General features: G+C 49.1%; 8 protein-coding genes across 8 annotated transcripts; 4 read left to right on the top strand and 4 right to left on the bottom strand.

Moving 5' to 3' along the window:
• Positions 1 to 555: 555 nt before the first annotated feature.
• N7446_012836 (nucleobase cation symporter-1 family protein) lies at positions 556 to 2,478 on the top strand (the record flags this gene model as incomplete). Its single annotated transcript, XM_058521578.1, has 5 exons — positions 556 to 681; positions 733 to 803; positions 851 to 1,100; positions 1,158 to 1,885; positions 1,954 to 2,478. The coding sequence occupies exons 1-5, from the start codon at positions 582 to 584 to the stop codon at positions 2,476 to 2,478; spliced, it is 1,674 nt and encodes a 557-aa protein (XP_058365055.1). The 5' UTR covers positions 556 to 581.
• A 1,409-nt stretch (positions 2,479 to 3,887) lies between these two features.
• N7446_012835 (putative 1-phosphatidylinositol-4,5-bisphosphate phosphodiesterase Plc1) lies at positions 3,888 to 7,358 on the bottom strand (the record flags this gene model as incomplete). The annotated part of the gene is made up of 1 exon (XM_058521577.1): positions 3,888 to 7,358. The coding sequence occupies one exon, from the start codon at positions 7,356 to 7,358 to the stop codon at positions 3,888 to 3,890; it is 3,471 nt and encodes a 1,156-aa protein (XP_058365054.1).
• A 2,665-nt stretch (positions 7,359 to 10,023) lies between these two features.
• On the bottom strand, positions 10,024 to 10,251 carry N7446_012834 (uncharacterized protein; the record flags this gene model as incomplete). Its single annotated transcript, XM_058521576.1, has 1 exon — positions 10,024 to 10,251. One exon carries the CDS (start codon positions 10,249 to 10,251, stop codon positions 10,024 to 10,026), a length of 228 nt encoding a protein of 75 aa, XP_058365053.1.
• Positions 10,252 to 12,950: 2,699 nt separating this feature from the next.
• Positions 12,951 to 14,593, top strand: N7446_012833 (putative adenosine deaminase). Its single transcript, XM_058521575.1, has 4 exons — positions 12,951 to 13,227; positions 13,275 to 13,417; positions 13,471 to 14,131; positions 14,201 to 14,593. Exons 1-4 carry the CDS (start codon positions 13,171 to 13,173, stop codon positions 14,393 to 14,395), a joined length of 1,056 nt encoding a protein of 351 aa, XP_058365052.1. The 5' UTR covers positions 12,951 to 13,170; the 3' UTR covers positions 14,396 to 14,593.
• Positions 14,594 to 14,862: 269 nt separating this feature from the next.
• N7446_012832 (uncharacterized protein) lies at positions 14,863 to 17,624 on the bottom strand (the record flags this gene model as incomplete). Its single annotated transcript, XM_058521574.1, has 2 exons — positions 14,863 to 15,387; positions 15,429 to 17,624. 2 exons carry the CDS (start codon positions 17,622 to 17,624, stop codon positions 14,863 to 14,865), a joined length of 2,721 nt encoding a protein of 906 aa, XP_058365051.1.
• A 2,378-nt stretch (positions 17,625 to 20,002) lies between these two features.
• On the top strand, positions 20,003 to 20,757 carry N7446_012831 (uncharacterized protein; the record flags this gene model as incomplete). The annotated part of the gene is made up of 2 exons (XM_058521573.1): positions 20,003 to 20,088; positions 20,139 to 20,757. 2 exons carry the CDS (start codon positions 20,003 to 20,005, stop codon positions 20,755 to 20,757), a joined length of 705 nt encoding a protein of 234 aa, XP_058365050.1.
• Positions 20,758 to 21,170: 413 nt separating this feature from the next.
• On the top strand, positions 21,171 to 22,339 carry N7446_012830 (putative Coatomer subunit epsilon; the record flags this gene model as incomplete). The annotated part of the gene is made up of 5 exons (XM_058521572.1): positions 21,171 to 21,195; positions 21,264 to 21,642; positions 21,713 to 21,848; positions 21,937 to 22,175; positions 22,231 to 22,339. The coding sequence occupies 5 exons, from the start codon at positions 21,171 to 21,173 to the stop codon at positions 22,337 to 22,339; spliced, it is 888 nt and encodes a 295-aa protein (XP_058365049.1).
• Positions 22,340 to 22,549: 210 nt separating this feature from the next.
• On the bottom strand, positions 22,550 to 23,856 carry N7446_012829 (putative 6-hexanolactone hydrolase; the record flags this gene model as incomplete). The annotated part of the gene is made up of 4 exons (XM_058521571.1): positions 22,550 to 22,678; positions 22,738 to 23,321; positions 23,440 to 23,585; positions 23,660 to 23,856. The coding sequence occupies 4 exons, from the start codon at positions 23,854 to 23,856 to the stop codon at positions 22,550 to 22,552; spliced, it is 1,056 nt and encodes a 351-aa protein (XP_058365048.1).
• Positions 23,857 to 23,980: the final 124 nt, after the last annotated feature.

Below are 23,980 nucleotides of genomic sequence, written 5' to 3'. Positions count from 1 at the left end.
GTTGCAGTTACTGAAGTCGTCTTACATGTCTTTTTCAGTCTCTTCTCAGATATCTATTTGACCGTTTTATTGATCTCTTTGGCGTGTTATGTAAAACTAAGTAATATCGTTACATGTTTGTAGTCTGGAATCTGTCCATGAAGTATGTTGAGTGCCTCAGGCCTCTGCTATAGCCTCAGGCTGAAAATAAACATAAGCCTGAGGCGTCAGCTCTCACGTGTAAGGAATTACTCGATCTGATCGAGTCAACTTGACTTGACAATTGTCTATCTCCAGCTTTTCTCCAGATTAGATAGAGGAAGTGGCCAATCACACCATCTAATAGAGACAAATAGCCCCACTCCCCGACGCCCATAGATAAGCCATGACTCGAGCCGTTCGGTCATAGGTGCACGATCCTCTAAGCCGCCACTGTACATACTGGGGAACACACATGGAAGATCATCCCATGGACTTCTTATCATGGCTACTCGGAACAGGGGGTGCGAACGTAATGTGGGACAGGAACATCATAAAGGTGTTCCTGTCCCCTTGGTTCACTTCCCATTCCATCTATACTACACCCCTTCCTATACTTCACCATGTCCAAGTTAAAATGGATGCTCAAGAAGCTCGAGGTCGAAAACGAACCTGGCTTGAGCAATGCTCAGTTAATGTTGACCAACAGTGATCTCCGGCCAGGTACCCATAACTCCCCCAGATTGTACCAAGGTAGTGACTGACTTTTCCCAGTGGACCCGGAGCGCCGCCAATGGAGGTGGCTGAACTATATCGCTTTCTGGATTGCGGATTCATTGAACATCGTCAGTACCTGAACAGCCCAGAATCGAACGACATCTAACCAAACCAGAACACATGGATGATTTCCTCCTCAATGATCGTCGACGGCCTCTCCTGGTGGCAGTCCTGGATCTGCGTCTGGGTCGGATACCTCGTGGCGGCAGCATTTGTCTGTCTAACAGGTCGCATCGGCGCCGTCTATCACATTTCATTCCCAGTCACTGCCCGTGCATCATTCGGAATCTGGGGTTCTTTCTGGCCCGTCTTGAACCGAGTGGTCATGGCAGTTATCTGGTACGGAGTACAAAGTTATATCGGAGGTATGTATTCCCAAACTTGGGTTTGCAAGTAAATCCCCCATCTAACCCCATCACCAGGCCAATGCGTCACCTTAATGATCGAAGCAATCTGGCCCAGCTACCGAAACCTCCACAACGGCCTCTCAGCCAGCGCAGGCGTCGACACAAAGAACTTCCTCAGTTTCTTTCTCTTCTGGCTGCTCTCCCTCCCAGCCCTATGGTTCCCAGTCCACAAAGTCCGCCACCTCTTCACCGTCAAAGCGATCTACTCCCCCATCGCGGCAATCGCCTTCTTCGCATGGGCCATCTCCCGCGCCAACGGCCTCGGTCCAATCATCCACCAGCCCAACACCGTCCACGGCACTGAGTTCCGCTGGGCAATGGTCAAAGGAATAATGTCATGCATCGGTAACTTCGCCGCGCTGATCATGAACGATCCTGATTTCTCGCGTTTCGCTCGAACACCCAAGGATGCGCTCTGGTCTCAGCTTTTCACTATCCCCATTGGCTTTGGCGTGACATCGTTCATCGGAATTATCGTCTCGTCTTCTTCTTCTGTTATCTTTAATGATGGATATACCTGGAACCCACTCGATCTCCTTGGCAAATTCCTCGATGGCGCGAGTTCCGGTCAGCGCTTCGGTATCTTCATCATCGCTACTGGATTCGCCCTCGCTCAGCTAGGAACGAACATCTCGGCTAACTCCGTCTCCGCTGGAACGGATCTAACTGCTCTCCTGCCTCGCTACTTGAATATCCGTCGGGGAAGTTATATCTGTGCTGCTGTCGGCCTGGCCATGTGTCCAGTAAGTCTCCCCCCATCTCCATCCCAGCTCCTGTTACATCAAATCTAACAAAAATTAAAAAAAAACAGTGGAACCTAGTTTCAACCTCCAACAACTTCACAACCTACCTATCAGCCTACTCCCTCTTCCTCTCCGCAATCGCAGGCGTAATGATCACCGACTACTACATCGTCCGAAAAGGCTACCTAAACATCAAAGCCCTGTACAGTGCGCGCACCTCCGACGCCTACTACTTCAGCTTCGGTTTCAGCTGGCGCGCGTACGCAGCCTACCTGAGCGGCATCATGGTCAATATTGTTGGCTTTGCTGGTGCCGTGGGACGGGATGTTCCTGTTGGCGCGCAGTATATCTATAATGTGAATTATTTCTCGGGCGTTATTGTTTCTGGGGTTGTTTATTTTGCTCTTACTTGGATTTGGCCTGTGGCTGAAACTAGTGACACTTGGAATGAGGTTGATGTTGATGAGGTTGCGGGGCTTTATGTTGATTATGGACGGGATCCCGAGGATTTGGAGGGCATGGGGATGGGTGGTGAGAGGGATGGGGACTTGAAGGGGCATCAGAAGGTTAGGGCTTTTTCTTTGAAGGGTTGATTGGGTTTGTTTTATCTGAGCGAGCTTTTAGCTTTTATTTGTCTTTTGCTTTGTTTACTCCGGTTTTACCGTGAGCTCGATCTGTGTATATTAATGAACCCTTCTCTATCTGGGATCGGGATATGATGGAATGACTATGAGGCTCGAGAGGGTCTCTGATTACGCCTACACAGCAGGACTTCTTGTTTTTATATTCATCTATCGACGGCTTGTAGATAGGATATAGTATACCACTAGATATTTATATTCATTCACTAATAGTAGTAGGACATATAACCGATAATGGCAGTATAAAAGAAATCCAATTTCCAAAAGAAAGAATGCGCGTTCGGCGCACTATCTAATAAAACAGGGGGAATAAATAGAGTAGATCGCAACACAACAAAGGCAAAAAATATCCCATCCAAGTGTGAAAGACACCACGATCAAGCAACCACCAGGGAAGCAACCATGAACAAATGAACAAGGATGGGAATAGTAGTTAATACAGGAAAAGACCGGCTTTGCAAAGCAAAACATATAAACGAAAGTCATCCATCTTATCCATCCAGTTGCAAATTGGGAAGGACGTTGAAATGATCCGGATGCTAGATACCAGATTCACTATCAGGATAGTATGGTATGCAAAGGGAGAAATTGAATACTGTAATGATCCAATCAAATTGTAGAGCGCCCTGGAAACATAATCCCGAATCCTCATGCTATGATGTTCCAATGAAATGAAATAGGAGAGACGATGGAGATGAGAGTGAAAGCGAGAAACAGAGAGAAGATGAGTTACTTCGGTGATCCAGCCACGCACGTCTTCTCCCGTGATGTGATTTGACTCCTCAAATGCGATATGATGATAATAATGATGATGATGATGATGACAATGATGAGGCTGAGATCGCCGAAACCGAAAAGAAGGAACCCCGATAGAACTCATGCGAACTTGAGTACAAATGGAACAGGAATATAATAGAAACAGGGGAAACAAAAGGAAGGAGGATAATTCCAGGAAAGTAATGGGATGAAAGGTGGAATACACGACATGGTCATTCTTAGCCAAGGAGATATCACAAGCAAAAGAAAACAGGAACAAAGCAAATAGAATAGAACAGAACAGGAACACCTCTCCCAGTTTCAATACATGGTTTCGGTCTCCAGGGCCGGTACAGAGGGTGAAACAATGGCTATCCGAGGTATACATGGTTAAACAGATCGAAGTAACTTAAGGGGTATCGCTGATGGTGAAGTAATGGCAATGGCAATGGCAATGGCGCAAAAAACAGAACTTCCAGACAATTGTGAGGAGCAGGCTCACATGGGAAGAATAGGATATGATGCAGAAAGAAAAACGCCGGAACACTGGGTTGATGCGAGGGGAACACGGTTCCGCATTGATAGTTGATGGAGAGGGATGTGACTCATTGAACAAATGATGAAGTCGAGGTAGTAGACACTGTCGGTGTCAAGTTCGGAGAACTTTCCTTGTCCTCCGGACTGACAGGATCACTGCGATCCTGAGATTGATCCTTGTCGCGTTCGGTAGACGAAGAACGCTTGAAGACAGTCTGACCAATCTGGCGTAGGATGCCCATGCGTTCAGCGCGAAGTTCTTCGAGATCTAGGCGTTGGACGGGAATGGGATCCTCCTTGGAGATCTTGCAGAAGAGAGTCGAGAAGAGGTACTGGTCGCCGCAGCCATCATAGAGAGGGAGGTAGCGATAGCCTTGAGACAGACTGGTCAACTTGGCTGTGAATGTGGCCAACTGCACGCTGTTATTATTGCCGGCGCTGCGGCCATCGGTCGAGCTCCAGACGGTCCATCGCACAAACACAAGATCGGGGTACTTGGTTTCCAGCGACAGCTTGAACTTGTCGTTGAATACCGGGCTGTATCCATTGCTCTGTTCGATCTTTGTGCGGCGACGGTGCGGGTAGCCAATACCCGACATGCCGTTGCGTGCGGAAGCATCCATGCCGCCTTCACCGAGGACAAAGCTCTGGCCACGGTCATCAGCGCTGAACATCTCAATCTCAACGTAGGGATTGATGTTGTCGTCTTGGCCAATGGTGCGCGGGCGGGGGAGCTGTTGAGCGGAGATGACATCGATCGAGAAGCGGACCATCTTGCGCTCCGTCTTGCGCTTCTTGGTTCCATCTTCGACGGCCGGGAGGCGGAGGCTTTCGGGCTTGAGGATGTAACCGGTGCGATCAGTACCAGCAGCGAACATGGCCTGGTTCATTTGCATGCCAATGTCGTAGGTCTGCCAGTTCAGAGCCGCCATCTGCACACCGCGACGCCAGAACTTGTTCGGATCAAAGTTGGAGGAACGGAGTCGGAAACCGGATGGATACACTCGTGTGAGGTACTTGCGGTTGTGTGCTTCCAGCGCAACTTTATTGTCGTGGTTTTGGGTGATGCTCTCAAAAGGACGTTCGGCGAACGAGTAGATGTGGTTGTAGCGTCTGCTCTCCGGAGACGAGAAGCTGTGCCACTTGTACCCGCGAGTGTACACACCCAAATCTGACAGAGGCTTTGTGATCTTGCTCTTCTGGCGACGGCGCTTCTTCTTCTCGTTGCGAACTGATACAAGGGCTCCGTCGCTGTCTTCGGTCGCACTGCTCATGCTGGTAGCAGTAAGGGAGCGTCTATCCTGGGACATCAATGGACCAATGCTGTCGACGGGTCCGATGGTCGGAGGGCTGGAGAGCGAGGGAAGAGGAGTGGTAGAGGAGATATCCCCAAGCGTCGGTCGCACGAATGGTGTACTGGCACTGCGCTTGCGACCATGGGTGTTGACGGAGCTGACAGTATCTTGACGGGGATCGAACTCGGTCTCATCACAGGTCTTGACTTTGACCAGAATGCGACCCTTGAGTTCCTCGGGCGATGGAAGAATGAAGCAGTTTGTCATCAAAGGCTCGAGTACGAGTTGCTCCTTGAATGTGTCCTTCATGATCTTGACCATTGCCAGCTGCTGTTCGGGATTGCAGTGCACCTCGAGAGAAAGGATAAGGGGGAAGTCGCAGCTGATGAAGGCGTATCGGTTGATGACAGTGATGCAATCCGCAAACAAGACACTGGTAGTCAGGGTTCGTCCGTGAGAGACAATTGGGCGTCCATCCGCGCCATCCCAGCAGTCGATCTCTACACAACGACATCCCTGTTGCAGGGCACTAACATAAGCCTCAGTGCTCGAAGCACCAGCCACCTGGCGACCGAGAAGATAAGTGTTGTGAGAGCTCGAGATGAAGTACTCGTTCAATGGCCGGTCGAACCTTGACTGAGGAGCACGTGACGCGTACACACCGTTGCTGGACGAAGCCAGGAACGCAGAGAACGAATCCAAGTTCATACGCGACACAGGAGAGATGAGTTCCGACCCTTCCGAGGAAGGAGTTCGGGCCTTGGACGATCGCCGAACAGTCTTGTCGAAAAGTGCCGCCCAGTGGGCGCGGTCGCCATCGATATCTTCGTTTTGCACATCACGCAGGAAAGTGAGGAATTCATCTTGAGTCATGCCTTCTTTTGAGTTTTCCGTGTGAGATTTGAAGATCTCTTTGACATCCTTCCGCTCCTTCAGGCGCATAAGGAAGTCCTTGAACTGGGAGAAGTTCAGCTTGCCACTGTTCGCCGCATCGGCCTTGTTGAACTGCGCCCGGAGCATGTTCTTGGAGCAGTTGATATGCAAGCTGCGGCAGACCTTCTCAACGGCGGCCAAGTCGAGGGTTTCTTCCTCACCAGCGCGCGGTCCCTGCGGGAATAGTCTCGACATCTCGCGCTGCCAATGAGCTTGAAGAACAGCCTCGCTCTGACCAGACCCGGCCAGGCCGGCCATCAGACCAATTCTGTACCGAGAGATATGCTCAAGTGTGGTAATCCACAGCTCAAGGATACGGTCACTAGGAGCGATGAGATGCAAAGTCTTGACCGCTCGGCCCTTGGAGCGGTCAGAGTCCGCAATCACAATGGTGAACCACCGGCGCTCCAAGTCTTCCGGGATTTGATGTTCTTCACGGTAATTACGGGCGTCGGCGCCAACCCGGATCTCCTTGATATCATCGATATAGAAGCGTTTTTGCGGGTTAGACACATCCCAGAAAACCTTGGCGGCATCCAGGTCGAGGAAGAAGCGCACTTGCTTTCTGCGCTTCTTTGTAACCTTGGTCAAGACGGTGCCTCGCTGAACAGCTGAGTCGACCTTGGGTGCGACGGCAACAGCAGCAGCGGGGCCAACATCGCGAGCCATATTCATGCGGCTCTCACTGCGAAGGCTGGATGCTTCGGAGCCGCCCCATGCGCCAAGGTTATCGAACGCCTCGCTCTCGTCCTCATTGCTTGAGTCAAGGGCGCTGTCTCGGACAGGTTGGGGGCCGGTCTTGCTGTCGCTGCGTCGACGCATGATCACAGGACCAGAGCTTCGGTCCCGTTTATCATTCTGAGTTGTAGATTGTCTTCTACGGGTAAGCTTGTTGGCGGCGCCTCGGGAAATTCGTCGCATAAGACCCGGGGCCTTGGAAGTAGATGTAGATGGGTCATTGAAGCTGGATGCGTTGCCAGGAACGGCCATCATAGATTCGCCAAGTTCTAGAGGGCCTGGCGTAGGCAATGATAAACCATTCACTCGACCACGTAGTCCTTCGCTAGCGGGTTGTAAGGGAGTACTAGCAGGAGTGAAAGCATTCGGGGTGTCGGGAGCAGGGAAGGCAGAGGTCGGAGTAGAAGTTGGAGATGAGGTGAAAGGGGAGGCGGTGGTAAATTTAGGACCGGGAGGTAAAGAGGTGACAACATGTTGTAAGGAAGTCGGTTGAGGGAGAGATGTTGCAAGTTTTAAGCTCGATTGGGAGTCGGCATCCAGGGCCGGAGGTGTAGGAGTCGTAGCATATGCCATGGCGGCTATCAATCAGACCGACAGCTCAGCTGTCGATAGGTGGAAGCCAAGCCTGTCGTGAACCGTGCCAAAGTGCGAGTCACCTGGACCCAGCAATGAGCGAATCGGTAACAGCGTAGGAGACCAGCCTGCTGTCAAGGTTCGCAAAGGCTGCCGCCTGTCAGGGTATAATGCGATCCGAGCCAAACTAGAAAGTGAGATAGTCTGACACAGTAAGCGTTTAGCCACGTCCTCAGCAGGAAATCAGTGTTCTTGAACTCTGCATCTTGACCTGGCTTGGATGCAATGTGGAGAGCCCTGCCGGAGAGCACCGCACGGGAAGAAACCGAGACAAAGGAAGGTTTGAGGGATAAAAAAAGTCCCTGATAACAATTGCAAAGGGCACCGGCCCTGTGCAAAGGCCAATCTTCCACGAGGGATCTTCACGGACCGGTGCTAACCACTTGGGATAGACGTCACAAACGAAATCAACCGGGGGATGATCTCCAGCCTCAAGGATCCAGTCCGCAAGTTGTATTGCTTCTTTCGGAGCCCGGCTGATTCTCAGTTGTCTCCTTCCAATGATGCCAATGCAACCCCTCTCTGCTTGTCGATCTGCCGGTGCGTGGGGAAAGCTGCTGTGTACTGGGGACCAGTTGCGATATGGGCTAATTGATTGTGCAATCACCGAATGAGGGACGGGGGCGCGCGGGACCTGGTCGGAACGGGGAGGGCGTGCGTCGAAGAGCAAGTCAAAGGCCGAATGCAATGCGCATGCAGGTCTTCCAGAGTGAAAGAGCCCCAAGATGCGAGGTGCGCAAATAGGCAGCGGCAAGAAAAATATTAATCTCAGGAATTGTCTTAGTCTTGACGACTACGTGCGATTGGGTGCGATTGGAGGCTAGCGATGCGGCAGGCGAAGGGAGTACCCGGACGGGCAGGGAGGTTTTTTTTCCCAGGCGCAACGAGAGGTAGGGAGATGCGATGCAAATCGCGAGTTGCGACAAGTTGCCAACGCAGTGCCTGCAGGAGGTCCAAAAAGGAAAGGCGAGCTATCGGCGACTGGACTGAGTCGCTGATGTTGGATTTGCTGTTTTAGTGCCGGAGGTCGTGAACTGATCGGGTCAGGGTTCGGCAGCAAATATGTGGAAGGGATAAGTCGTAAAAGTGGGAAAAAGTCGTTATCCTTATGAGTCAATAAAAAGGAAAGATGAAGGGGGAAGGGGGAAGGGAAAAATAATTAAATCAATGCGATGAAGCTGCAGTGGAGACTTACGATAGACGTTATTACCGTATGGTAAAGTATAACAATACGTAGTATTGTATCTATACACGTGGCTTGCTTTGCCCTACAGAGCATAAAGCAGATAATTTCCTAGTTCTTAAAACAGATAGACAAGGATTTATCAGGGGTAAACCAAGATCGGAGGGGAAGAAGGGAGGACCTTATGATTAAATACTACTGCCTTCAAATATGTCGCTATGACAGCTAAGTACTACACCAAGTGCCTATCACAAGAGAGGCTGTGATGATGTGGAATGACTGCCAGCAGATGGCACCCGTCAGGTTTTATTGGGCCTCTAGGATCCCTGGGGAATGTTATCGGGGACGATCTGTGTTTCAGGTGCGTTGGACAGGAGCCCTACGAATAATTCCAGTGGAGATCACAGTCTATTTCATTCAAACTTCCGTATTACAATGGAAATGCCCCGACAGAGCGGTCCCGGGGAAGATATGCGGAGTCTTGCGTTTTGATCTCTTTCTCCCTTTTTTTACTTTCCCCCTTATCTGAGGTCTCTATATGCCAAGGTTGCGGTGTACCTATCTCCAGATGCCAGATGATGTTATATACCCGAGGTCTGTAGCCTGACCGTCATTCCACACTAGGGCTGAATCCCTGAACCGGTGTGGCTGTGAAACGGTGAAACGGTAGTGGACCCTATCGAGTTTGCGCGAACACCTGAAAATGTGTCCCAACGTGATCATCTCTGCCCTAGGCCCGCTCTCGCGAACCTCTCTCTAGTCTCTCTAGTATAGCTACTAACGGTAGCATTGTACAGCTACATTGTACTTTTACAGTAGGCAAGTCCCAGCCGCATCTGCGACATCTGCGGGGGTGACATGTCAACCCCGCAGACGTAAATGAGTTGGCGATGCCGTGCTTCTCCCATTTCCTTGATTTCTGCCTTGTTCTCATCCGCTACAGCCGAAAGTGACCCCCCTCCTCCCTCTCAATACAATACACCTAATCCTGCACCTGCACGTCACCCGAGAAGGAATCATAGGGAGATAGCTCATCCACAGCCGCACGAGCGTCTTGTTCAGACCTCACACGTTGACCACGTATGTTGCTGTGGTTCCCTTGTATTCGAATGAGTGGACCATAGACGATCCCGAAACGGCAATAGACGTCACCTCTTTTTGGATTTCCTTTTTTTTTTTGGCCGTCTTTTTCCTTGCCTCACTACTGCTGACTTGATCGGGTGTATCCGTGCTCTCTGATATGGCGGTTGTGGCAGGTTGGTTAGAGTCAGGATGTGAGATTCGAAAAAGATATGAATCCCGCAGAATCAACACATTATCACATAGGTTTATCCTAGGCATCCATCTCACGTCAGTCTTAAAGAGCGGTGGCTGAGGATCGGCCGAACAGCCACTCTTCATGTCAATACACCGCTACTGGCTCTAGTGATCTCCACTGGGATCCCACCCTGATGATCGCGGGATAAGAGGGGTGAACATCAAAACCCGTGCGCTTTCACGGATATCAGTTTCCTCTGTGATGCCTAGGTCCAAGACTGTTGCCCCGTGACCGCTATCCAATCCTGTCTCAAATCCTAGCGGTGACTCTCCAGGGATGTTCGGAAGCCACGGCAGAGACCAGAGGATTCGAAGCTTCTTGGGGTCTTCCATTGGCTTTGGTGGAGTTAACGTCGACCCACTTGAGCATTGTAACGATACCGCCCCCTAGGTTCCTTTGTGGCTAAGCAGTAATAGAATAGGTAGAATAAGTAGAATAAAGAGAATCTTTGACTTTCTTTGAGAGATATTACAGGGTACCCCTGCACTCCACGCACATGTATTACAAGTCAATCTCGCAGCCGTTCCTTGCTACGATCCCTAGATGACGACTCCCCGCTTTTTCCAGTAGTGTCAGGAGTGTACGGAGTATGGGACGGGATCTCCTTGATTGAATTCTCCGGGTTAGATTTCAGGAATGTAAAGTAAAATAACGTCTAATATGTGATATCTCATCCTACTGGCTGGGATGTGCGGAACTGGTGACATCATGACGACGAAGTCTGTATTACCAATACGGTATGGCCCTATACATAAAATCTGACCACATTTCAGGGGTGAGAAGGGAGTTTGGAGTATGGAGTGTATACTCATTCTTAAGGGATCTTCAGGAGGGTAAGTCTTCTCCATTCCACTGTAATCTTATCCCTTTCTCCGATTTCCAGCGCTTTGGGTCAATTCTCGAAACTTCATTTTCGTTACCCAGGGGGGTGGAACCGTTGCGCCTCAAGGTATATTGAGCTACTCTTTACTATGTCTTGAAAAAGAGATAAGTTATCCCCTTTAATACATGTCCCACAGTCACTGTGCATAATTGAAACTATCGAATGGCACCCCAAAGGCCTGATGTCTCAGACAGCTCCTTCCAATCCTTCGATGCGTCTTCGATGCGAATTATGCAAGGCTCAGCCCGTCTAAAATACCCTCTCCACCGCTATAGAAGCCAGTACATGTCTCAACGACATGCGCTAGGGTCATCCCGCCATCCTCGGGCCTCTCTGATGCGGCCTCCCGGCTCTGCTGGCGCCAGGCGATGGGGTTGGCTCTCGTTTACACTCTCACCGTCACCGTCACCGTCACTCAATCACCACATCCCCTCCAATAACGGCGTGTGGCGGGATAGTGATCCCCTTAGCCGTCGCATTTCAATTCCGCCTGCAGCATGAAAGAAAGCTGCCTCTTTCAAGGCTAGCTTGTTACCTTACCGTGTGACTCGTTTTGATCTTTCTTTCCCCCATCTCCGAGGTGTTAGTGTGAGCTTTCTACCCCTCATAGGGCAGCATTGACTCGTACATTACTGTGTAACTGCAGTCATTACAATTTGTCCTGGCCCCTTTTAAAATGACGTTTCTGTTTTAGACATATCCCGTTGTCGGCATGATGCCATTTTTGTCTTACTGTCCCGTGTACCATGGTGGTTACATGTACGGCGGTGATGCCTGGTTTTAACGCCAGTTCGGGATTGTCGATGTTATCCGTAGCCTATGTTGTCATATGATCACAGCTGAGACTCGGGATAGTATCTGATGTACATGTACATGCACATGTTCAAGATGTCGAATCTTGAATCATGAATACGGGACTGTATATTGACGGCAAAGCGGGTGTTTGGGAGCTCCAGCAGTTTCCGCTTGGAGTTTGTCTCATGACCCGTCGGATCTTGCCCTAATCTTGTGGCTGCGCTACTTGACTAGGTCTGATATGAGAGACATCCTTAGGCCTCCATTCCCGCTTTTCATCCACAGCACTACTGTATGAAGCCGCGATTGGTCGTAAGCAACCAGTGTGCATTCTCAGCCCGCCAGTATTTCCACACTCAGCCTCAGCGGGGCAAGAGGAGCAGACATCTAGAGACATGGGGATTTAACAGGAACTAATCCCCGGCGTTGCAGCTAAAGTGCACGCCATTCCCGTGCCGGCTATACTATACTATAGTGTCCACGTGTTTCGTCCGCGTAGCCAACTTACTTTGCCGTGATTTATCTGAAGCATTAAACAACTTCAAGGAATCACATATATCGATTGCCGGGGCCAAAACATGCCCGTCGACTCCAGGTCTTGTCGCAGATCGGGGTCTAAAAATATCGCGGCTTAACCCCACTAGACAACTTGGCTTCCAGAATTTTCCAATACGCCCACTTCGGCATTTCACGATGTTTCAGATTGAGATTCAGTTCGGATTCAAGAGCTCAGTCCCTATTCTCCAGGCTCCAGCCTCCATTTCTCAGGGCTCAGTGGCAAATAATGTTAATCTGAACTTCAAACAAAGAAACCCCTTTCATTGTTTAGCCCGATACACGGCCAACAAAGCTGGCTTGGCGGGGTTTCGCCCGTCGAGCCCATGTAGGCGTATCAGAGAGCTGTGTGGATCTTGGGATACGTGTATGGTATTGTCTGAGATTTCTTATGTTCTGGGATTTCACTCCTGGTGGGTTATGTATGCATTGCATGCATTCAGCCTCTTATCCACAGGTTCGCCGATCGCTACAGTACTTATACCATGCGAACTGATAACGGTATATTGAATCAAAGTATTCATCTTTGAAGTATATGGTAGTTCAATATTGAATACGAAACAGATACATGGAGATGTACTCATAAGGGAGGAGATACTCTGTACTCTGTAATCAAAGAGATTAGTCCACGTAAAATCTCTTCGGTCCACTTTTCATCAATGCGCCCGAATCCCGTATATGCAATTTATGCGAAACGTACACGAATGTGTATGAGTGGTTCGGATCCCACCGGTTGGCTCGTAATTGTAACGTGTTGAGCTTATCAGAGGCGGATAACTACAAGTACCGAGGATACCTGTTACTGTCAAGTTACATGTTATATTTTTTTTGATAGAGGCCTTGGGTGTGGAGGTATAGATGATGGGAAAATTAGGAGAAATAGAAGATGAGATGAGATGTGAAGAACTGTAGTCCTGGAGATGTCGGGTTGTTGGGGTGACTCACGCGGCCTTCGTGCGCCCCCATCTTTGGAAGGTGAGACGTCGCTTGACTACCGAGATATCTACCCTTCACAGACATGGACATCTCAAAGCCAGTTGACGAGAGTTTTGTCAAAGCACTGCCAAAGATCGAGGTATGATTCATTCTTCTATAACTAGTGTCTCTACTAACAAAGTCCAGCTCCACGCTCATCTCAGCGGCAGCATCAGTCGTCAATGTCTGCACGAGTTATGGAAGCAGAAGAAGGCAGAGAACCCTGACTTCGATGTGGAAGACCCCTTAGTTCTCATGCCTCTGGGAAAGGTGGATTATGACCTGGAGACGTGAGTTAACAACTCCGGGCAATGACGCCATCTGCAACGCTAACAACTGCCAGCTTCTTCTCAACCTTCTCCAAGTTGACCTATCAGATCTGCAATGACCTGAAGAGCCTAGTATACGCCACCAACTCAGTGCTCCAAGACTTCCTAGACGATGGAGTCGTGTATCTCGAGCTGCGAACCATCCCACGGGCGTCCCCGGGTATAACCCGAGATGAATACCTCAACACAGTCCTAACAACAATCGAAAATTTCAGAACCAAAACCACGCAAATGTCCGTGTCTCTAATCCTAGCCATAGACCGTGGCAGCATGGATGCAGCCGAAGCAGACAAGATCGTCGATCTTGCAATCGCAAACAAGCCGCGCGGGGTCGTCGGCGTGGACATATGCGGCAACCCAACAAAAGGCGACGTCAGCGCCTACAGGGATGCTTTCTCGCGAGCGAAATCCAACGGGTTGGGCATCACACTGCACTTTGCCGAGACAGTCGCCTCGGCCTCGCATGTTGAGCTGGCGACGCTGCTTTCGTTTATGCCTGATCGGCTCGGGCATGTTATCCATGTGCCTGATGAGTTCAAGAAGGAGATTTCTCGGAGGAAGCTCGGTCTTGAACTGTGCATTTCATGCAATGTTCATGCGAAGATGATTAGTGGTGGTTATTTGGATCATCATTTTGGGTACTGGCGGCATGAGGACTGCCCGATCGCGTTGTGTGTAAGTTGTTTCCTTCCTGGGGGAATCGGTGTTAAAGTTGACTTTTTTTTTTTGACTTGTTTCCTGCAGACCGATGATGTGGGCTTTTTCTGTAGCCCTGTCTCGAATGAGTACCTTCTAGCCGCGCAGCATTTTGGCTTGAACCGTGAGATCCTCCTGCGGATCTGTTACAAGGCCACAGAGGCCATTTTCGGCAGCGAAGCTGAGAAAGAAAGAATTGTTCTGATGTTGGATTTGTTTAAGGTGGGTATGAGTAGGTCGTGACATACAGAAGTCTGTTCGAGTGTTATATATACCTACCTGTGAGTGGCCTGAAGGCGTATTATTAGTTGGCTACTGTTTTCCATCAAGATATATCATATCGCATTGCATCTCTATACCACACCGAAATGAATTAAATGTTGCACCACAGAGTCATGAATGCCTAAGATACAAAAGGGGTCATAATTGTGTATATAGTGCCATGAAGTATTGGACAGTCTCTACACGAAAGCCTCGAAGTGAATATACCGTCTTATGTATTGTTTTCGCCCTACTTTATCCTCTCTTTTTTGCCTCTTCTTTGCCAATTTTCGAGTGCCTCGAGCTAAGCCCTGTTGTATTCTGCACCAGGATCAAGCAAATTTGATTTTATTCATTATGTTTCGAGTTAAGAATTCTTTTGAAATACATAAGCCACCCCTATCATAAAGGTATCAACCAAGTCCAAAGAACAGAAACAAACCTCACCCTCAACCCTGCCATCTGAACCGACCCTCGCGCAGGGTCTTCACAACACCGAGTGGCATAAACTCCCGCTTTGCCGCAGCAAGACTACCATAAGTGCGAATCATCTCATCGTGATACAGCTGCGCAACCCACCGCCAGTAGGGGGTCATGGCATACCAATCGCTAGAAATCGGCGAGTCCATTTCCAGGATTTCCTGATCCGCTGCAAAGCCAGGAGTCAGAGCCACACCGGCCTCCTCCGGGACTCGACACAGAGCCTTGTACGCGTGCCAAAGGCCAGAGCTGTAGGTTTCCGGGTATTTGTTGAATTCTTCGAGGGACATGAAGGGCAAGGGCTTCCCATCTGTATCAACCAGCGATGGGGCCTTGTTGTCCGGTCCGTCTTCCTCAAACTTGGTCTTGAAGGATTGGTAGGCTTTCTCATCCTGGAGAGCTGCCTTGTGGAGGATCTTGCGCGGAGTCTCTTTGATATTCTCGCGCATGGCAAGTAGTTTGATGAACGGGTTGAGAAGACCCAGGCCGCCAATCTCGGGGGGTAGTAAAAGAACCCGTCAGGGAGATCTTTGACACTGAACCTGTCGCCGATCATCTTGCGGAGGTATTCGGTGACACCACTGATCTGGTCCGAGGTGCCGGTACCACTTACGTCCTTGTTGAACAGTGTACGCTCGATGCGACTGAGAGTGGAAATGGCCATGTCGATGTGGTCACGGCCGAAGCAAACAGCTGGCTTTGCAAAGTTGTTGGCGAAAAAGCGACCGAAGTAGGCGTTCCAAGCTTGAACCCAAGCAAAGACGCTCTTACAAGACGTCAGCTGGCGCGAGAGCTCTTCGATGTGCTTGTCAACTTGAGTCTGGTCAATGGTGAATTTACCTTTTTCTGCATCGAGAACCAGGAAGCCCCAGCGAATCTCACCGGCGGGGAGAACTGTGTTTTTGTGGTTGCGAGACTTGCCCATCATCACTGTTCCAGTCTTCTCCTTGTTGAAATTGAGACCCATCACTCCAGAAAACTGAGACATCGCTTCCCATGCCTTGATGCAGGTCTCTTCCGCTCCCCAGAACCAGAAGTCATCATGGAGTCTGTAGAGGTAAGCTCCGTCTGTGCTTTGATTGACTGCGTAGTCCATACAGAAGAGAACGGCCTCTCCAAAGCAATCAGCAAGCGTGTGGCTCATTGGCAGTCCGCGCTGGCGGATTTGAATAGCAGCAGCTGATCCATCCTGAGAGAATTTGAGCGGAGCCTTTAGGAATACCTTGAAGAAGTTGAGCCACATCTCTGGAACTCCGAAGTACTCGAGGACTGTGAGCAAAGTGGTGTGAGGCATTGAAGGACCGAACCATTCAAAGTCGGACCGCACTGCTGTGAATTCTCCACGCTGATGTTTGTGGAGGATAGACTCTGTGATCAAGAGGTGAAGAAGAGAGTGTTTTGTGTCCAAAGCGTTCTTTGCCTTCTTTTCCTCCTTTGCGATCCAGTCCCGTTGGCCTTCATTGTCATCATCATAGTCGCGTGCACCTTCGTTAACCGAAGTAGGCAGTTGGCTCATGAAGTACTCATCCTCGTAAGTCTTCTTCCGAGTCTCATTGACTTTTTTCGGAATCTTGTTGACGTGGGTAATCTCTGAGCTTCCAGTCTGGCCCAAGAAGTATCTGCGTCGCTCTTTGTGCTCTTCGGGTATGTTCTCGCGTAGAGGCTTCCAGGCGTGAGAGTGTAGGAATGTTTCAAACACTCGTCGAAACTCCACAGACCAAGTGGTTCCCAAGTACTGCAGAAGAAGGGCATCAAGGAGTTCTTCATCCATGAATACTCGATACTTCCCGTTCAGCTGCCGACGCATGTCGATGGGAATTCCGTTCCCGTCCCAAGCCCAGCTGTCAAGCGAAGTAATTCGCATGTTCAACACATCTGCAACTTCCTGAGCAACCTCCTGGTTCCGCATAAACTCCTTCAGAACTGATGATTTCTCATTGCTGAGAAGATCAGTCTTCAGTAGTGCCTTGGATATCCATTTGAGGTTGTGCGTATCGATCCATTTTCCCTTCGATGCCAGATTATTCGCAAAAGAGTTAATGCTTGCTTTGAGGTTCTTGATCGCCTCACGAGAAAGCTCCGTCTGCTTGAAAAGTTGATCGAGATAATCCTTAATTGCTTTATCGTTGACGTGGGTAGCAGGAGTGAAGACCAGGGCTTCCCAAGTGGCGCGTTGCTCGTGCATCTCAGCTCGTCCAACCTGCTGGAAGTTGGTATCCGATTGGGCGGTATTAGCTTCGTCGGTGGGGTCCAGCTCCGATAGCCACTCGGTGACTAGCTTGCTAAAGAATGCGCCATGTTCATGCTTGGTCTCCAGGAAGATCAGCTCCTTTTCAAGCTGGTCAATCCAGTTCCGCAGAGATGACTGGGAGATCGAACTGTCGTAAGGACCCTGAAGAAGGAAGCGGCGAATATTGGAGTGGTCAGATGAGCTAGTACTAGACTTGCGGCGTAGCATATGAAGCGGAGATGTGTAATCTTCGTCCGAGGCCGAATCCGAAGAATCGGCGTCCAGGTCGCTGTCATTCTTGTCGAGTGAGTCCTTAGGAAGGCCTTTCAGACGCGAGATTCCATCCAGTAGAGCGTGAGCTCGAGAGCGCAAGTTAGTTGCAGCATCGGCAGCCACGAGAATCTTCTCCTTGTGCTGGTCAAAGAGTGCGCGCTGCTTGGAGAGTTCGTTGATCTTTGTGGCAGTGATGGCCTTGAGGGTTTGAGGGAGGGCCCCAGACATTGTGATGGAGTTAAGACTCTGAAGTAGAGAGGGGGCGAAGGAGTTGTGTTGAGGTTGAGAAGTTTGAAGATATGGAGTGAAGAAGTAAGTTGGAGTTGGGAGTTAAAGTGATGGGAGATGGGAGGTTAAAGAGTTGAAAAGGCGAGAGGAAGGAGTCCTTTAAGTACAGCAACCGCGAGGCAGCAATGACGAGCCAATTGTGACTCAAAGAAGGACTTTGGATGACTTTCAACGTTGAAGAAAGATGTTTGTTGTCGGGCAACTGATTGAGGTGATGAACCAGTTTCTGCTCCACCTCGGGATCCAAATCGGGTATAACGTCAACAACGGGCACTTGATCGAGCTATAAGTCTAACTACATCAGCGTCATGAACATGCAAGCCTAGTCTTTGAACGGTCGGTATTTATTGAGGTAGCTTGTCCCGCCCACCCTAGTACTTGTTCCTGCATATTTGTGCTTTCACGCGTTGAAACTCAATATCTAGAACCCGGTATCTTAAGCATTTATGATTCTATGATATAACAGTTAGTTTATTCCGGTGTGATATAGACATGGGAAGACATGTAACTTTATAGAAACAATAGTCAACTAATAATGTACCTTCGGGTCGCACTTATAGGTAGATATGAGAGGGGTCATAAGTCCTTTAGCACATATACCTTTGTATAGTCTATACGATTAATTCGAGGCACTCGAAATAACATAAAAAGGAGATGAAAAAAAAAAAGAGGCTAAAGTAGGGCGAAAACAACGTATAAGATGACATACTCGCTTGGCGGCTTCCGTGTAGAGACTGTCCAATATACCGTAGCACTATATACACATATATGACCCCTGTTATACACGGCTAGTAGCATATTTTGCCACCAACTTTTCTGTCTCTTGAAGCCATGTAATGCCCCTGAATTACCATTTAAGCCTGGTAAAAACAAGGGCCCGCTTGAGTAGTGAGAATCTATCTGGTAGATGGATATGCATACACCTCCAAAAGTTGTGATGCATTTGGACGTCCTCGTAGCTGAAAGACGGGGATTATATAAAAAGGCCCTACGAAAAATGCCAAAAAAATAAAAAAATAAAAATAAAAAAACTTGTAGAACAATTTTGCAATACTTGAATCTAGAAACCGAAACCTAATCCAGTTAAATTCAGGATGAATGTTTGGTAGAGTCATTTTGGCAAAATGGATAACTCCAGAGCCCAATAACAGCATATGGCGTAGTAGCACCGCGTAACATTCTCTGTAGCTGGTATTTGTGTTATGAACTTTATATGTAATATTCATCTATGGCTAGGTGTGGGACTTCATGCACGGCGATCCCCCAGTGTTTATCTACAGAAGACGCTCTCTCTGTATAGCCTGCTTGGCCGATGTATAATCTACTGCTTCATTTATTGTTATAAATCAATCGTAATAATTTTTTTGTGCCCGAGTGGTTGGCTGGCACTAGCTATTGACTCAGGCCAGCCGAAGAATGGTCCCAGGAGGCCATCTCAACGGCACATATAAACAGAACTGGTCTATACAAAGTCAGAGGCATAAGCTATATGCGATCTTGTATTGATCAAACCATAAAACAGTATATATTGCTGTTTCTAAGCTCTAGTGGGCGTATCAGCATGTAAGACTCATCCCGGTTCGCATAAAACGAGGCCAAAACGCATAATCCGAAAAGTGAGCTTCCAATAGTAAAAGTAGATTGACACTATCCGCATTGCTCAGACATATATTTTAGACTACTTTTAAGCTCATTCACAGCTTATTTCCCCGCGTATTTCCCCTCATTCTGCCACTCCTATTCTCAATATCTCTCGCTCTCGCCCTTCGCTGTCACTATGATGTATACTTCGGCCGATGAATCGGAAGACCACCGTGGTACATCCTACCGTTATCTTGGCTCGCCCAAATTTTAGCGAAGTTGGCCGATTTCCCCTATATTGGTCTAACGTAATTGGGATCTATATATGACTGACTTGTGGTATTCCTTCCTTATGCCCGTCATTTCAACCATGAATTTCTCCTGAACTCACCTACATCCAGGTAACTGCTACCTCGAATCTATGGATTTCAAAAGGTCTCTCTATATAAGGCTTAGTTCATTGAGTCACTTGCCTATATAAGCACAATCTCGCTCACTTTTCTCTTCTTCTTTTCTTTCTTCTTCAAATATCTCTCACTTAACCCTCGGTCTTCTGTCACTCTTACATCATTACATCATTGGTCATCGACCCTTAAGTATGCTTTGAATATACTTTGGCTCATTCCATACAAGAGTATACCATATACTCATACAACATCAAGGGCATACAACATCAACATCCCTTACCTCTTAGGCCTTACAATATACAACACCAAAGGCTATATACAAAAACAAGGATGAAGTTCACTGAGTCTCAGACCCGACGGGACCAGGAACCCACCCGGTTCTCTGCCACTTCCGGCATGGCGAACATCAAGCCATGGTAAGTCATCTCCATTTTATTAACTTCATCACATCCTAACATCGTCTCAGGACAGTACAAGTCCACAAAGTCGCCTGCATCAATAGTCTCGCTCGCTCTCGCTCTCTCCCGACATCTATAACGACAACCACGTCGTCATCACCGACCCTGGTCTATGACCGTCTCTCCAGCAAACATCGGGCAAACATCGCCAACTGGATTGCTACAACCACCGGCTACGAGACCATAGAAGGTGACGACCTGGAGGAGAGCAGCTACAACAGCAGCGACGAAACCTTGGTTAACGAAGACCTTGGTCCAATTCACCTGGAGGCTATTCCTCCTTTCCCTCGACCCAACCTCACCGGGTCATCACTTTATGGGCTGCACAACCAGTTGCTGCACCCCCGGATAAGTAATTTCACCGAGCTGATTGAGGAGGATTTGATCGACCCGCGTCTAGTCCCAGTGGTGGCTGATTCCGACTCGGACGTCAACGACAGTTTACGCCCATTCTGCCACAATCCTACTCTGACTGCTTCTTGGGCTAATAGCCCCGAACCAGAATATCCAATTGTACTCATTGTGCAATTTGTGTCTAAGAAGGCTCGCAGCGTTGCGACCCGTGGTACGCATGTTTGCCGTGTGCTGCGGAAAAAGTTGTCTCGCGACAAGGAGTTGGGCAAATAGGGATGAGCTAATTCTCATTCTTTCCTTTCTTTGGTTCCTGTTTTGTGGTGATGTCGAGGCACTCTTTCCATCCAGATGATTTCCCACTGGGGTTTTCTCTGGATGTTTTTAACGAGGCCTCCATGTAATTATATTTTGTTTTTTGTTTAATTTCTTTCTTACTTGATTGTATTTTTTTTTGTAATCATCCTGTGTGGATTGTCAGTCATCTATATCTGTCTTCATCAAATTGAACAGTTTTCACGTCAATTCAACCCTTAAAATGTAAATGAAAGTGTAGATGTAGATCGTATACTTCCAAGGCGGTCGGCCCACCTGCCCCGTGTTATCTCGGCAGAATTACCTCTCCACAAAGACACCGTGAACAACTACAACATCAACACTCAATTCCAACAACACATATAACAATCACCATGGATCCCTTTTCCGCAGAGGGCGGTACGTACTACACCCCTCCAGTCTCTCCAATCTCTCCTTCTCCTACACCAACTAACCCAATAACCCAGAGCTCCTCAACATCCACAGTGCCTTCCACTCAGGCCAATACCAGAACGTGATCGAATTCGACACCACTGCCCTCTCCCCAGAGAACCAACTCCCAGCCCAAATCCTCAAGCTCCGCGCCCAGATTGCCCTCGGCCAAACCGACGCCGCTCTCGCTGAACCCGCTATCGAAGAGGATACCCCCGACCTGTCGGCTGTCAAGGCCCTTGCTCTGCAGTCCGCAGGCAAGACCGACGCCGCACTCCAGCTTGCTCAGGAGCTCGCAGAGAATTACTCCGATAACAATACTGTGCAGGTCCTTGCTGGCACTGTTCTTCAGGCTCAGGGTCTTGGTGAGGAGGCGCTTGCTTTGTTGGCTAAGCACCAGGGGAATCTTGAGGCGTGAGTATTATCGCAATTGATGAATTGCATTGGGGAATATGGAATTGGGCTAATCATTTGTCGCATGCAGTCTCTCCCTCATCGTCCAGATCCACCTTCAGCAAAACAGGACCGATCTCGCCCTTAAGGAGGTCCAGGCTGCTAAGCGCTGGGCTCAGGATTCGCTGCTTGTCAATGTCGCCGAGTCGTGGGTTGGCTTGAGAGTTGTATGTATACCCGGGGTTTTCATTTATACTATACTGCTGGGAGTGGCGGATGAGTGAGTTACATGTACTGACGTGGTTTCATTTGTAGGGCGGTGAGAAGTATCAATCTGCTTTCTACGTCTATGAGGAACTCGCTTCTGCGCCTAGCACTTCTGCGCCGCTCTCTATTGTTGGTCAGGCTGTTGCTGAGATTCATCTTGGTCGTTTGCCTGAGGCTGAGGCTGCTCTTAGTGCTGCGTTGGAGAAGTATCCTGCTGATGTGGAGTTGATTGCTAACAGTATTGTGTTGAATGTCTTGGCTGGTAAGCCTTCTGAGGAATTGGAGTCGTACGTTGCCCTGTGTAAGGCGAAATAAAGGGGTTCGGAGCTAATCTTCCTACAGTCAATTACGGCAGATTCAGCCCTCGCACTCCCTTCTCACTGATATCCAGGAGAAGAGCGAGTTGTTCGATGCCGCGGCCGCAAAGTACTCTGCCAAGGTCTCATCATAGAATGTTAATTAAGCCTGATCTTCCTGTTCTGTTTTGTTAGTCCAAGTCCGGGAGTTTGTCCTAGATTATGAAAAGACACGACCACTCAATCTTGCAACTATTGGCACTATACATTGGATATCTGATCTGTAGTATGTATGGCATAGCCTAAGACTGTACAACAACGCATAACAAGAAATACTCAACTCATACTAGACATTGCAAATAAAATCACAGACGAGCAGCCAGCCACTGGCGAAGCTCTGACCCTGTCTGCGTCTCTTCCTTGGTAGACAAGAAGAACGGCGCATCATGCGTCTCATCAACACCAACATAATAAACAGTCTCAGGGAAGACGGACTACAACAGAGATAAAAAGTCAGCCGAAACCACCCACAAAAACGAGAATCAGCACATACCTTAATCTTCTTCGCAAAAGCCTCGATAGGCGAAAGCAAAATCTCACACCCACCAACAAGAATCAAAATCTTCTCCGTCTTAGCATCCCGCCACAATTCAACAGGCGCAGTAAAAGGCTCATTCCACTGATCAGCAGGCTTACCCCCGCGATACGCATCAGACCAAGTAGTAAGCACATCAGCCGTCAGTATATCCCGCCACTGATTATCCTTGAAGGACGGCCAATCAGTACTAAAGTTAACCCAAGGCGCGTAAGCAAACACGCCCGCCAACGGCGCGGATACAGCCAATGGCTCGATTTCCGGGTGTGGGTGTGACAGGTGCAAAAGGGTTGCCGTGGCTAGATTCCCGCCTGCGGAATCGCCGCCTACGATTACATTTGAGGGGGATCGGTTTGTTGTGTTGAGGATGTATCGGAGCGCTTCGATTGCTTGGCGTAGCTGGGTTGGGTATTTGCCGGTTCCTGTTAGTGTGTAGTGCAGGAAGAAGACTGCTAGGTCGTGGCCGTTTTCGTTGAGTGCGCGCAGCATTTCGAGCCAGAATTCGAAGTGTGCCGGTACGGCGGGCATGGCGAATCCGCCACCTGGTGGATGTTAGTTAGATTTGGGTTTCGGGTGGGGTGTACGGCTTGTATTGGTGCATGTTGGATGTTGCTTGCTACACACGTTACACCCGAGGGCGTTCGGGGATTTGGGACGCACCGTGATAGTATACGATGACATTCTTGGCGTTCTTGTTGCCCAGCCAGTGGCCTTCTGCCCCGTGGGGGAGGGCGACTGTCTCTGGTTGGAGACCGCGCTTCTTCATGACTGCTGTATAGGTGTCTGAAGTTGGGGCGTTGAGGTACCTGTGGACCGAGGTTAGAACTATAGTTCTGGATTTTTCGGGTATCGCTTCAAGGAAGATCAGGATTATGCATACTGCTTCTGACGATCGGATGTACGGTCAACCAGCTTGCGGATCATGGCTGCCATGATGTGGTGGTCGTAGCGCTTAGGGCTGGCCTTACCCCGGAAAACACCGGTGATAGCATGGTATAGAACACTGGCAAAGATTGACAGATGTGCGAAAGGTAGGTCTGCCTTCTCCCAGAAGCCGAGCTGCGGAATACTGGACATTGTGACTGAAGAAAAAGAGGTATGAAAGGGAGAAAAGGAGAAAGAAAGTGAGGCTGGAGATGGTCCCCCGCATTCTTCAGCTCGTGTGGGGAGATATGCGGAGTCGGTTGAGTAGTGGTGCAGA

Source organism: Penicillium canescens (genome assembly GCF_028828765.1).
Source record: "Penicillium canescens strain IBT 15451 chromosome Unknown utg000011l_segment0_segment0, whole genome shotgun sequence".
In the NCBI taxonomy this organism is placed as follows: Eukaryota; Fungi; Ascomycota; class Eurotiomycetes; order Eurotiales; family Aspergillaceae; genus Penicillium; species Penicillium canescens.
Note: the sequence above shows the minus strand (reverse complement) of the source record. Positions and strands in the feature narration are given on the sequence as shown.